The sequence below is a fragment of the Rhincodon typus genome, chromosome 31 (assembly GCF_021869965.1).
Source record: "Rhincodon typus isolate 14 chromosome 31, sRhiTyp1.1, whole genome shotgun sequence".
NCBI lineage: Eukaryota > Metazoa > Chordata > Chondrichthyes > Orectolobiformes > Rhincodontidae > Rhincodon > Rhincodon typus.
In genome coordinates, this window is record NC_063362.1 from 19287307 (window position 1) to 19301522 (window position 14216).

The following is a 14216-nucleotide window of genomic DNA, read 5'->3' on the forward strand; positions in this document are numbered from 1 at the left end:
CGTTCCTTCACCTTCAGCTCCCTAATCAAGTCTGCCTCATTACACATCACCAAATCCAAAATTGTCTGTTTCCTCAAGTACTGTACGACCAGGTGCTCCAAAAAAAGACATCTTGTTGACATTACCTTTTCTTGAGATCCACTACCAAAATGATTTTCGCAGTCCACCTGTGTATTGAAGTCCCTCATGATTATTGTAACTGTGCCTTTCTCACATGCCTTTTCTATCTCCTGATTTGTTTTCTTCACCACATTCTCACTACAATTGGGAGGCAGTACATAACTACCATCAGGAATTTTTCTCCTTTGCAGTTCCTCGACTCTGGCAACTGTATATCCTTTCCTGCTATTGATTTGATTTCATTTCTTACTAACAAGGCAACCCTGCCCTCTCTGCCCATCTGCCTGTCCTTTTAATAGGACATATCCTTGGATATTTCCTAGCCCTGATCCCCATGATACCATCATACCTGCCCATTTCAATCTGTGCCACAAGCTCATTTATCTTGTTTCCAATACCCTCAGTCCTGTGTTGACTGACTTCCCCCCGCCCCCAACTCATTATTTTCCTCTTTCTTCAGCAGACCGGGTGAGATATCCTGAACCTAGACGCCAGGCAGGCACCACAGCCTTCGGGGCTCTCGTTCCTATCCGCAGAGAACTGTATCTATTCACCTGACTATACTATCCCTGATTATAACTACAGTTCTCTTTTCTCCCCCCCTTGAATGATTCCCTGTGCCACAGTGCTATGTTCAGTTTGCTCATTCTTCCTGCAGCCCCCACTCTCATCCACTTGGGGAGCAAGAATCTAAAATCTGTTAGACAAGCTGAGGCTCCTTCAGCACTGCCTCCTAGCTACCTGCCTCGTTGGTAGTCACACTCTCCAGTCCCTGACCACTGGCCAAATTTAAGGTAGTTGGTCTAAGGGGTGTGAGTGCGTCCTGAAACACAGTGTCCAGGTAATTCTTCCCCCTCCCTGATGTGTCGCAGTGTTTGAAGCTCAGATTCCAGCTCATCAGCTCTGAATGAGAGTCCTCAAACAGCCAACACTTGCTACAGATGTGGTCACTATGAACCATAAAGGGATCCACCAGCTCCCACATCATGTAGTTACAACACGTCACCCGGGTCAGCATCTCTATTTTAATTAGTTAGTTCTTAATTTGATTTTTAAAAATTTCCTACTGGTCTTTTAGTTTGAAGGCTGTAAATGTTTCCCCTATTTACCTTCAATCTGAAAGTAGCCTATACTAAATAGTTGGAATTATTCGCTGTCACCAACCAGTGAATGTATGGTTTACCTGTGAGATCATACTTGAGCCTGGGCTTCAATTTGTCCTGATTTAAAAAAAAAACCTTACAAACTATGAGGCAAAATAAATCAGGAATAAAGCACTTCTGCCCTTCTGCACTAAATTCCCATGTTTCCTCCAAATTCCTCAAACTATATACTTATTCAGGCTGTGTTTCACTCTGAATGGGATTTCTCCTTCCTGACCTTGCGAAGCTTACTGATCCAGATGTTATTTAACAGGACAGTTATTAGCAGGAGTCTAATTGTGTGTACCACCCTTGGGCAGGGAAGTAGCGAAAATCATCAATAATTAGCTAAAGGCTTTGAAAGTGATCCGTGCCGAAGCTGATATTAGGGATAATGTGATCAAGCTTGACTAAGGCTTCTACAATTCTTGACTTCTATCAGGTTTCACAGGCAAAGACAAGGAAAGAGGGCTGCTGGCCCCCACTAAACCAAATTTGAGCACAATTTAGGGAGTTCAGGAACGGAAAGGCCATATATAAGGACCAAGAAGGCCTAAATTCAAAGAATGCTAGCTCCCATTATAGGAAAACATTGCACTCCCATTTCTGAGATATACTGCTTCAGTCCTAAGTGTTTGTCTCATGTATCTAGTCATTTTATGACTAACAAGTAAGCACCATTCTCTACTGCTGTTATGATTCCATTTCCAGTGACAGATTCTTTAATTACAGGGTCAATTCTCTTGATACACATTGATGCTACAAGTGCAGAAAATAGTGCTGAACCAACAGTAGCACTAAACCAATGCGTTTTACTGCTGGACACATAGTAACGAACAAAAAATTTTGAGAGGGATTTAATACAGTATCAGGCCATATTGTCAGTGAATATGCATACTTTGATCATAGGCACAAGCGTTTTATTTGTTTAAATTAGGTTAATTCGACAATTACAATTTCTACAGCATGTTGTGATTCTCTCATCATGATTTAGAAAGGTGGTTAGATTGTTAGTGCTGTACTGTTTTGAGTAAACAAAGGTGCATTGTCTTTAAAGAGAGGAAGAAGATCTTGAAAAGGTATTACAAGACTGAGATAATGTAATGTTTTTGATCAAACTAAACCTGAAGCCTGTAACTATAATTCATTTCAGTGGCATTTGGGTTTTGAAATCTATAGGGAAAATATAATGGCTGCCAGTACAGCAAAGATGTTATTTAAAGATAGTTCCAGGTGATAACTCATAACAGATTTGTTAAGCCTGCCTTTATTGGTCAGTGCATTGTGTATAGAAGTTGAAAGGTCATGTTGTGGCAATACAAGACATTGGTTAAGCCACTTTTGGAATAATGCGTTCAATTCTGGTCTCCCTGCTATAGGAAAGATGTTGTGAAACTTGAAAGGGCTCAGAAAAGGTTTACAAGGATTTTGCGAGAGTTTGAGTTATAGGGAGGGGCTGAATATGCTGAGGCTATTTTCCCTGGAGGGTCAGAGGCTGAGGGGTGACCTTACAGAAGTTTATAAAGTCATGAGGGGCATGGATTAGATGAATAGCCAAGGTCTTTTCCTCAGGGTAGGGGAGTCCAAAACCAGAGGGTACAGTTTTAAAGTGAGAGGGGAAAGATTTAAAAGGGATCAAAGGGACAACATTTTCACACAGAGGGTGGTGTGTGTATGAAATAAGCTGCCAGAGGAAGTGGTGGAGGCTGGTACAATTACAACTTTTAAAAGGCATCTGGATGGGTATATAAATAAGAAGGGTTTGGAGGGATAGGGGCCAAATGCTGGCAAGTGGGACTAGATTAATTTAGGATATCTGGTCAGTATGGAAGAGTTGGACTGAAGGGTCTGTTTCCGCGCAGTACATCTCTATAACTCTATGAGATATACAGTATGTACTTCTAAGAGGAAACCAGAGCAAGAGTAATTAGGATCCACCTGAGCTAGTCTATCTGAGGAATGGACTTTTCTTTCCACTGTCCTAGCTTTGCATTGTCACCAATGAGTGTGAATCTAACCATCTCACATCTCTGCTGGTAACTTGGGTATTATGCCATTACACCTTATTCCTTAGTACTTTCCCTAAGGCAAGTCCAGCAATTTGACAGCACAGAAATCAACACTTTAGGAGTGAGAGATGACATCCTGTTTGTGTGAATGTAAAAAAATCCCATGGCATTAATTTGCAAAAGAGGAGGAGAGTTAATCTGGTGTCCAGGCCAATACTTACCTCTGTCAGTATCACGAAGATTAAAACGTGCAGATATTTGTTATTTCCTACATAGCAACAGTGACTGCACTTGTAATAGTATTTCATTAGCAATAAAGTGTGATGATTGTAAAAATGTAATACAAACACAAATCTCTCTTTCCTTTTTTGTTACGCTGTTAAATTATATAACACTTCTGTTCGCTCAATGTGGCATGCATGCCTCCGAATCAGAAGTCCCCAGTGTAAGACTTGAGCAGAGAAGTTAACTTGGGCCAACACTGGAGTGGCTGAAGCAGTACTCTAATTTCATGCAAAGGCAAGGAGAGAAGGCTGCAGCACCCCCCAACCCCTCATAAGCCATATCTGAACACTGCCAAGTCCAACCCTGCCCTAGCTCTACCATGGGTATTTCCCAGCTGAGGATGGTGAGGGCTCATGTTACTCTGGGTTCATTGTATGCCCCACCTCCAGGAAGACACTGAGATCTATAATCCACCCCTGTCTCAACTGTGATTACGACTGATTGAGAATCTGCACCCTGATTTTATGACTAATCTCTACATTGGACAGGACAAGCAGCAACTGAGGGAGCGGCAGAATTTGATTTTATGACCATTGCAATATCTGAACTAAGGTATCATCCAATGGAAAATATATATTTTAAGTATCATTTTTGTTTTAACTGGAGGAAATGCAGATTGTTTTCTGCTAAGTAGCTTATGGGAAAAGTGAACTTTGTTTGACAGAGAATCCGGCATTGACACTCATCTCCTATATCACAAGCTGCTTGGCCTTCCAGCTGTGAGCTAATCGACGTGGCCAAGCACTAATAGCTGATAAAACATGCATAGTTGTGGGGACTAGAAATAGTGCCCTTGGCATAAAATCTGCTAACAGTAAATAAGCAGTGTTTTAGTTCCTTGAGGAGAAGCAGCTTCCTCTAGAGGAGCCGCCAGTGGAATAATTCAGTTGATTGCAGAAGTGAAGGCAGAATCCTGATTTAAAAGCCCTCCCAGTCTATGACATCTTTCACGGATTTCACTCAGTGTCTCCAGATCACAGCTGCCATTTCAAACCTGCCTGCTCGATGTTGTTTTGTACCTTACGTATGTTACCAAAGGTTTGGTCTCCATTCCAACAGAGCAGTTTTTGAAATTACTTTTCTTAAGATAAAAGCCTCAAAACAGAAACCTGAGATTTTGTAACGTTGTCTCTCCAGTCAGAATTTAAAGACGTTAAATTATTAGCCTGACTAGGGTTTTGGATGAATCTGTGGCTCTGCCTTGCTGCCTGTCAGTTTTTGACTTTTCAAAATGTGGAATTTCACTCGACGTGATTTGCATGTTGGAGTCAAAACTGTGCCTGTGTGGATTAGAAACCACAGTGCAAGCATGACTTTCTCTCCACATTTTGAAAGGAGAATAGAAATGATGCAGTTCTACTCTAGCTCATTTTCCACAATTACGAGGCGTGACTATACCATTCTAGAAATTGAAAGAGTATGTATTATATAACATTTCTGTTCGTCCACTGGTTTGCATGTACCCCACTCGTCTACCTTCAAAACCTGTTCACTACTTCAAAGATGAGCCCAGCCCACGATATTGAATCATTTCTAAGTTATAATCGTCTGGGATATATTCTGCTGTGCTCAATGACAAAGGAATATTCTGCCAGACCGTGTGCGGTATTTGATGAGAAATGAGCTCTTGGTGTATTTGATACAGAACATAAAGCCTAAGCCCTTCATGAGCAGTTATGAATGTTCTTGGATTTAGGAGAACATGCACAGACTCAGAAGTACCAGCAGCCTTTCTCTGAGTATAAGCATAGCTTAGTCTATACAATGCTGAAGCAGACTTGCTCGTCAGTATAATCTTGAATCCAATCGTATCTTGCAGCTTTCCATTCCAATTCTAATCATGTTGCTTAAAAGTTCCTGCATCTTTATCACCATGAATTATTTTTGGTATGCTTCTAGGGATACTGACTCAGTGAAGGGCTATGCTGGATGTTTGAGCCAACGCGGGACCCGGGAAATTCAGCTGTTGAGTGCATTGTTTTCAAGCACATCCTGTCCTCGCTTGTTGTCCATCTGCAAGCACATTCTACCTGGATTGACTACTGACAAACCAGGATGACTTGTAACTCCTAAATTACTGCCTCTGATATGGCTAAGATCAGTAGACTCAACACAGACCAGGAACTGAAGCCAGAACATTCTGGTCTGTCTGGTTTTAGCAGTTACAGACAAACAAGGAAGAAGAGTAGACCACTCGGCTCTCCAACTTTGCTCCTCCTTTCAATAAGATCACGGCTGATCTTAAAACCTTGACACTCATTTCTGCATATCTTCTGCAGAAGTACTAAGACTTGCTCCAGAATTAGTTGCATCTCTGGCCAAGCTGGCCAGGCATCTACCCAAAATCTTTCATCCCCTTGATAATCAAGAAACTATCTTAAAAATATTTAAAGATTCTGCATCCAGTGTCTTTTGAGGAAGGGAATTCCAAAGACTCTCAACTCTCTGAGAGAAAAAAAGAGTTTCCTCATCTCTGTCTTAAATGGGTGACCCCTTATTTTTAGACTACAAACCCCGGGTTCTGGTTGTTAGTTTAATACAGCCCTTTCCACACCCCTTCTTGCATCACCATGTTGCAAACTATTCATTGGCTGGGCTGTCAGTCACCTGAGCCTTTTCGTATCACTGAGCCTGACACCCATTCATCTGTGAGCCTCAGTTAAGGGAAATAGTGACATTGTGATAATGTCACTGGATTTGCAGCCCAGAAGCTCGAGCTAATGCTCGGAGACATGGGTTCAGCTCCCTTCAGGGCATCTGGTAGAATTCAAATTCAATTAATAAAGGATTAAGTTCAAAAACTAGTCTAATGGTGATCAATAATTGATTATCATTTCTTTTCAAAGCCATCTGGTTAAGGATCGTTACTTGATCTGGCCTACAGTAACTCCAAAATGTGATTAGTTCTTAAATGCCCCCTGAACTGGCATAGCAAGTAACTCAGTTGTATCAAAATACAACAATATGTAGGAGAGAAAAGGAATAGAACTGGACTGACCACCCAATATTGAATGAGGCACCGGAAATAAAAATGGCATACCCCAGCTGTGTTGACCCTCCTCATGAGATCACAGATTATTGTTGAATACAGTTCTGCTGCTTCTAATGGCCCATAGTACCTCATGGATGCCCAGGTATGAGTTGCTATAGCTGTCCAAAATCTATTCCATTCAGTGCTTCTGAAAGTAAGATAGCGTTTAACTGAGTTTGGCATTGAGGAGCCTTTGCAAAACTGGAATGAATGGAAATCGGGGAAGAATTCTCCCTGCTAGTTGTAGCCATGCTTGGCATTAACATTCACAGCGAACTGCCTGGCCACAAGTGCTTGGAGGTTCCACACACAGTAATTGGGATTCCAATATGATGTCCATTTGCAGAAGTCGCTGCCAGTCATGGATCTCAGAGGTCCGCTCAGTGGGGAAAAAAGGTATTAGAGGGAACACTGCTTATCACAAAGGAAGATGGTTATGGTTGTTATAAGTCAATCATCTGAGTCCTAGGACCTCGCTGCAGGAATTTGTCAGGGTAGTGTCCTAAGTCCAACCATCTTCAGCTGCTTTATTAATGACCTTTCTTGGAACATAATGTCAAAAGTGGGGATGTTCACTGATGACTGCATAACATTTAACACCATTCATGATTCTTCAGATACTGAATCAGTCTTTGACCATGTGCAGTAAGCAGTGCACAAGATCCAGGTGTGGGCTACTAAACAATAAGTAACATTCACGCCACACAATGCCACAAATAGCCGTCTCCAATAAAAGATCATCTAACTGACTCACCTTATCATTCAAGGCTTTGTCATTGCTGAAGCCCCTGCTATCAACATCCTGGGAGTCACAGCTAACCACAAACTCAACTAAACTGCCTATGTAAATATTGTGGCTACAAGAGCAGGTCAGAAGCTGGGAATGCTGCAGCAAGTAGCTCACTTCCTGACTCCCCACAGCCTGTCCGCCATCTACAAGGCACAAATCCAGAGAGTCATGGAATACTCCCCACTTGCCTGGATGGGTGCAGCTCCAATAACACTGGAGAAGCTCAACACCAACCTGGACAAAGCAGCCCACCTCATCCACCACTTTACCACTGATACCATTTGGTGAGGCAGCCCACCACTGCTCCTTCAACCGCATCTTCCAAACCCATGTCTTCTACTTCCTCAAAGGATAAGGGCAGCAGATGCATTGGAACACCCACCGCCTGAAAGTTTCTTCCAAACCATCCTGGCTTGCAGCTATATTCCTTCAATGCCATACGGTCAGAGTCCTGGAGTTCCCTTCCTAACAGCACGGCAGTTGTCCCTACACTCTTAGGACATCAGTTCAAGAAAGCAGTTCACCACCACTGTCTCAAGAGCGATTAGGGATGAACAGCAAATGCTTGAGTAACCAGTGATGTCCACATCCCTACCTGGTCTGGACTACATCTGACTCCAGACCCACAGCAATGTGGTTGACTCTTAACTACCCTGTGGGATGGGCAATAAATGCTGGCCTAGCCAGCAACACCCTCATCCCCTGAATGAATTTTTAAAAAATTCATGAATGAGTGAAATAAAAGTTCTTCTGTCTGTCAGAAATGGGCTTCAATGCCAAAGATCGGATTTTAAATTTACTTTTTGATGCGGGGGGGTGGCAAAGAATTAAATTTTCAGAAAATTTTTTAAAAAAGCACGTTGAGGACTCTAACCCCATCTCCCTATCCAGCTCTATGTTTGACTTGAAACCTGGAAAAGATGACTGTGTGGTAATGCTGATGAAGCACAGTGAATGTACCTTGTTGGGACAAGAGTGATACCCTGTAAGCCCCACCTACAGCTCGGAATGTGTAGCCACTATGAGGAGAGCAGAAAATCCACACTCTTGTTACCGCTTGAGAACATGTTCAGAAAAGCTCAGCATCAAGCCTGTGGCCTGCAGTAATATTACCGCTCAGCATTATGATGCCCATTGTTCCCCGAGACAACAAGTGAAAAAAAACAGATTAAAGAAACTTGTGGCCAGTTCAAGGTGAAATGGCATTTGAAAGTTTTCTCTCTGACCACCAAAAGTGGTCCCAGGAGACCACACTGATACATAACCTAATATTGTACACTTTTCTTTATTCATTTACAGGATATGGGTGTCACTGGCTGGGCCAGCATTTATTGCCCATTCCTAATTTGCCCAGGGGGCGGTTAAAAGTCAACCACATTGCTATGGGTCTGGAGTCACATGTACAGGTAGGTCAAAATTGATAAGGATAGCAGTTTCCTTCCCTAAAGGACGTTAGTGAACCAGATGGGTTTTTCGAACAGTCAATGATGGATTCATGGTCATCGTCAGATTCTTAATTCCCAATTTTCATTGAATTCAAATTGCACCATCTGCCATGGTGGGATTCAAAGCCGGGTCTCCAGAACACTGCACTGGGTCTCTGGATTAACAGTCCAGCGACAATGCCACTAGGCACTTGCGTCCCCATTTATTGTCGTATGTCGTAGTATCAGAAAGTCTTCCAGTTGAGTTCCTCCTATTCACATTCAGACCTTTGACTCCAAAGATATTCTGTGATGGATTACAAGCAGAAGTTCAAATTTTAAAAGAAAATTTAATATTGAAGGGGTTAATTATTGTACCAATCTCTTGTAAAATTTATTAGCTGTCTTTATCGTTTGTAAGCAAGTTGTATCAGGTTAAATGATATTTGAGACCATCTTAGGCCAAATATTCTTTTCCCTTAATGTGAGGATTGATTTTAAAATTTTAAAATCAATTTTAAAATTTTCATCCTTGGTGTTTAAGTATTGCTTACTTTAAATGTTGCTTGCTTGTATACTGAGTTGGTAAACTAACAGCTTTTCTGTCTCAATTTGACATTAGCCACCTGAAATTTTGGGAACTGACCTTCAGGAGCAGGTCCTTCCTCTATAAACAGGTGAGTGCAGAATGTAAACAGCTTGAAATATTGCCCAAATCAATTATGTAAAATCTCCAGAGTTTGGTGTATTTGTCTAAGATTTACATCATGTGTTGTAATAGCAAATATCTCCGTTATAATTGCAATACTCTCCAATATCTTTTGTAATATTCCTGACTTCACAAAACAAAAGATGTAAGTCTAATTTATTTAATGTTGATAATGTGTGATATTCAGCTATACTTGGAAAGACTTGGATTTACGTAAAATTTCCCAGAAACAAGGTGCTTCATGTACAATTAAGTATTTTTTTGAATGCAGTGAATATTGATAGCTAAATAAACTCAGCAGTTGCTTTACACACAGAATCATACAAACTGTAATAAGACAACCAGTTAACCTGGTTCTTTATTGTTAATTGAGGATTGATTATTAGGATGGCATGCACTGATTACCTCCCTTTCAGAGTAGGTCAGGATAAAGATCAACATCCCTGGTCTTCTTTCAGTAGTGACAGCAGCTTCATTTACTATCCAACTGAACAGTCAGATGAGCCTAAAACATTTTATCTGAATGGTAGCAGAGCCAACAGTGCAGCACTCCCTCAGTATTGCAGTGGTGTGCCATCCAGGATTACGTCTGAGAATTTGAATATTGTGGCTGTTAGCCAGAAATGTTTGACACCAACGGTACCCATGTGAATATTGTGACATTTATCTGTATTAAATTACATCTGTTATACATGAGTCCATTGCCCCAGTGAATCTAAATCTAACGTAGCCTACTTTTAGCAATGAAGATCCTATTACACACACCAATCTTTATGTTATTTGCCACTTTGTTGTTGTTCCCTGTGCTGTCTTTATTCTAATCGTGAGTAAAGGTGGGGAAGAGCAAGGGTCCTGACACTTTTAGCTGCTCGACATAACTCATCACTATACCAAACCACAACCAGTAATATCAACCTTCTGTTGAAGGGTCTGGCATTACAACAAACTCCTTATCCAATTCCAGTAACCCCTTATCAATCCCACAAAGCTCTATCATGTAAAGTAGCCTTTGTGTGACACTTTGATATTCAGGTTTACAGTGTTAACCAGGTAGTCTGCATCCACTGGGGGTTAGTAACTCCTTTTTGATGCGATTCATTAAGTGGCTGGTCAGTTTTTACTATAATCACTCTGTCCACAGTTACGCTGACTACCTCTAGTTGCCTGAAACTGTAGTTGCTCTCAGTTCTGCATCCTCTGCATTATTTCCCATTGCCTAGTAAGTTTAAAGTGCAAAGTCTTATACTCTCAGTCAATCATTTCTCCTTTCTTCTGAATAGTGAAATCAAATGGTGCTGATCTAAAGCCATAAATCATCTGAAAATATAGAAAAGTCATTTACAAAACCAAGAAGACTGCCCCACTGACTCAGTTTTCACTGGCCATAGAATGTGACAGCCAAGAAGTTGCAGAGTGTTTTCTGCAGATTCTGTTACCATCATTTTCAGAAAGAAAATTCTGGAGTTAGATTGTCTGTTAGGCCCGTGGTATTGACTACTAGAATTGAGTCAGTAGAAAGTAAATTCCATGTCAGAAAGTGTACAGATCAATGAGCCTGATGTTTTGTGGTACTTTCTAGAGAATCCATTCAGTGAGTTTATTACCAGGCAGATAAACCACAAGATCTTAGACCTTTCACCGATCATTTCTCCCTCCTTTTGAGAGCACTCATCTGTGATTATGTAATGACCCAGTACTGTCCGCTGATACATGATCCAGACATAAATCGTGCGATACTTCACTGCAGAGGTCAACATACATGTGGCTTGAGTTCCAGCAAGGGACAAGGGGGACTCCTGGTTGATTTTTTCCTGTCATAACCCAGACAGAAAGGAGGGTCTTCAGTCACGTGGATGGATTGGAGAAGCAGAGGGAATTATCCTGCTTTCGGAGTTTCTTGGGAGATTTGATGGCCATGTTCAAAATCGTGAAGGGACTAGACAGCAGATAAAGAGAAGCTGGATCCACTGGTGAAATGGTTGAACTTATGGACCACTCCGATTTGAGGTGATTGGTCAAAGGGTCAGAGGGGACGGGAGGAAAAGTTTTCTTATGCAGAGGATGGTTAGGGTCTGGAGTGCTCTGCCTGAGAGTGTGGTGGGGGCAGATTCAGTCTTGGCTTTTGAAAGAGAATTGGATAATTATCTGAAGAGACAATTTTGCAGGGTTACGTGGAAAAGCCAGCTGAATATTCCTTGCAGAGAGCAGGCGTGGTGACAACAAGCCAAAATGCCATCAGTCTATAATTCTCTAATAATACTGAGACCAATTGTAACACCATAGTTAGCTCCTGTATGAGATCAGTTAATACAACCAGGACCTCAAATCTAGAGTCACATTGGTCCTAATGGCTCCATTCTCACTAGTTATTTTACTTACAAACCCAGTCACCAGGACTACCAGTGTTTTATTTTTGAGTCTTGTTTGTTATTTTAACATTCACGATTGGATTTGCAGCAGACCTTCCTGATGGGGAGCTGGTAATCTGATGCACCAGTGCACTCCAGGACACACAGAATTGCAGGTTTATATGTCACATTAAGCTAGGTGGTAATTCACCTCTGAGATCAAGCTTGTTCTTGGTCTTTGTCACCCTTTGGGGAAGTCAGGAGGTAAGACAGTGGATCAGCAATCAGACAACATCCAAAGACAGCAGTGAAATACTCAAAGAACCTAACTGCGATTGGAAGGACTGCTGAATCTTAAATAAACTGGGACTTTGTGAATTGCTGCAAGGAAAGAATTGCATGGTATGAATGAGGAAACCAAAGAGGAACCTTGTTTGAGGTCAGAGAAGATAGGGAGGCTGAAAATGCTAGACATGGAAGAAAGAATAGTTTTCCAGTCTGCTGTAGTGCAGTTCAACAGACATTAGGTAGTAAAATAGAATGTGTTTTGGATGGTTGTGAAGACTGGTTCTAGATAGTGGATGCATGTCAATCTGTGAAAGTTGATAACAGTGTCCGTTGTGCTTTGGTTCAACTGAACATACCTTTTGCCACACAGGTTGGCTATAGCAGGGTCTCCATGTGTTATTTTATATCAGTCGGTATCCAACCAATTTCAGATGGCTTTTGCATCTGAGGCTGGGATCTCTGTTGAAAAAATAAACCTTTTGACCAGCAGGTTTAAGCCTTCAGCAGTAACAGAGCAACCTCTCTCATGGTGCATTAACTGGAGCCATAGTGAGCATTGTGAAATGCCCAGACCATCCTCACCAGATGCCCAGTGATAGTTGAAGGAGACTGAGGGCAGTAATTGATGTACATTACGAGCATTGGCAAACACAACTATCAGGATCGCCAAGAAAGTTTACAGCGACCTCTGCTGGCTGTAGCTGAGAATTTGATTAAGCAGCTATTTCATTTCCTTCTCTTCATGCTATATATTAGACATTTTGATGGGAGGAGAGAGTAATAGAGGCCAGATGATAGGTTAATGAATTGAGACTTGGATGATACAGTGGAGCTCAGTTTCATGGTGAAAGCCCTCTGTTCTCTGATGCAAGTGTGAATGCTGGGATGAACGCAGTCTAGCTCTACCGACCTGGCGCAAGGGTCACTGAATACCAGTTCAAGAGTTCATTTTTCAGTCGTTTACATTGAGTCACTCAGATAAAGTGGCAGCCCACAGTCGGTGTTCAGTGAAGCCAGGAGTCTGGAGTTTGCGGAAACCCAGGGGCATTGTCAGCCTCCCTAAGCTGAATTGTGGTCTATTTCATGGAGCTGGGGTGCAGACTCAGGAGAAGAGATTTAGCAGCTGGGTGGGGGTACGGAACAGCCACTAGGATATTTTACATTGGAGCCCTGTTTCCTGACAACTGCTTGCAAGCCACAGACGAAGCAGGAGGGCTTCCCGGCTAAAGAGAAGTTGCTGAGGGATTTCTAAAAAGTGAAGAATTGGAATCCCCTGCAAAGGAAGCAAATTTTTAATGAGATTTGGTGACTCAGCATCACCAATGCCTGGATTGGCTGCTGCAAAATCCATGGGATCTACCTTAACCACATCTGTCATTCGAGATGCTCTGTGGGCTGTTTAACCACAAGTGTGTCTGTTCCCCATATTTACCTCCTGTTAACTCTGAATGTTAGAATATGTAATTTGTCTACACATATGAGATTATTTTATCTTTCTAATCTTGCAAAGTTTATTTTGTTTGACCCAGACTGTGGAATTTTATGGCTTTAGTCTCTAGTAAGTATGTGGAATCTCAACTTTTGCCTACTTTGACCAGGGTCATAACTTAAATTAGCAGCCCTAAGCAGGTTGTAACATTAATCTAATTGGTCCTCTACAGGATCATAATATTTCATATATTTAGTGAACTGCCTTTCAGATGAGATATTTGACTGAGGGCTCATAGATGTCAAAATTCTCATTATACCGTTGAAAAAGCACAGTTTCTCCTGCTTTTCATACTAGTATTTATGGGTCAAGCAAAACCATTAATTAATTGCAAAGGGGTTGCAGTATAAAACTTTGGAAAACTTGCTACAATTGTCCAAGGCTTCAGTGAGACCACAACTAGAGCACTGTTCACAGCTTTGGTGTCCATACCTAAGAAATGATTTACTTGCATTAGAAGCAATACAGTGAAGGTTCACTAGATTGGTTTTATTTGTTCATGGGGTATGGACATCACCAGCTAAGCTAGATAACAAGGTGTAGAGCTGGGTGAACACAGCAGGCCAAGCAGCATCAGAGGA

At 41.6% G+C, this 14216-nt stretch overlaps 1 protein-coding gene across 1 annotated transcript in view; it reads left to right on the forward strand.

Annotated features, from left to right (window-relative positions):
• The first annotated feature begins 8720 nt into the window (after positions 1-8720).
• The window catches only part of LOC125486657 (tRNA pseudouridine synthase-like 1), a 13805-nt gene continuing 8309 nt past the window's right edge, over positions 8721-14216 (forward strand). Inside the window, exons 1-2 of the mRNA XM_048615123.1 lie at positions 8721-8783; positions 9424-9478. Coding sequence (XP_048471080.1) covers positions 8776-8783; positions 9424-9478 — 63 coding nt within the window. The 5' untranslated portion in view covers positions 8721-8775. The remainder of the gene's footprint in view (positions 8784-9423; positions 9479-14216) is intronic.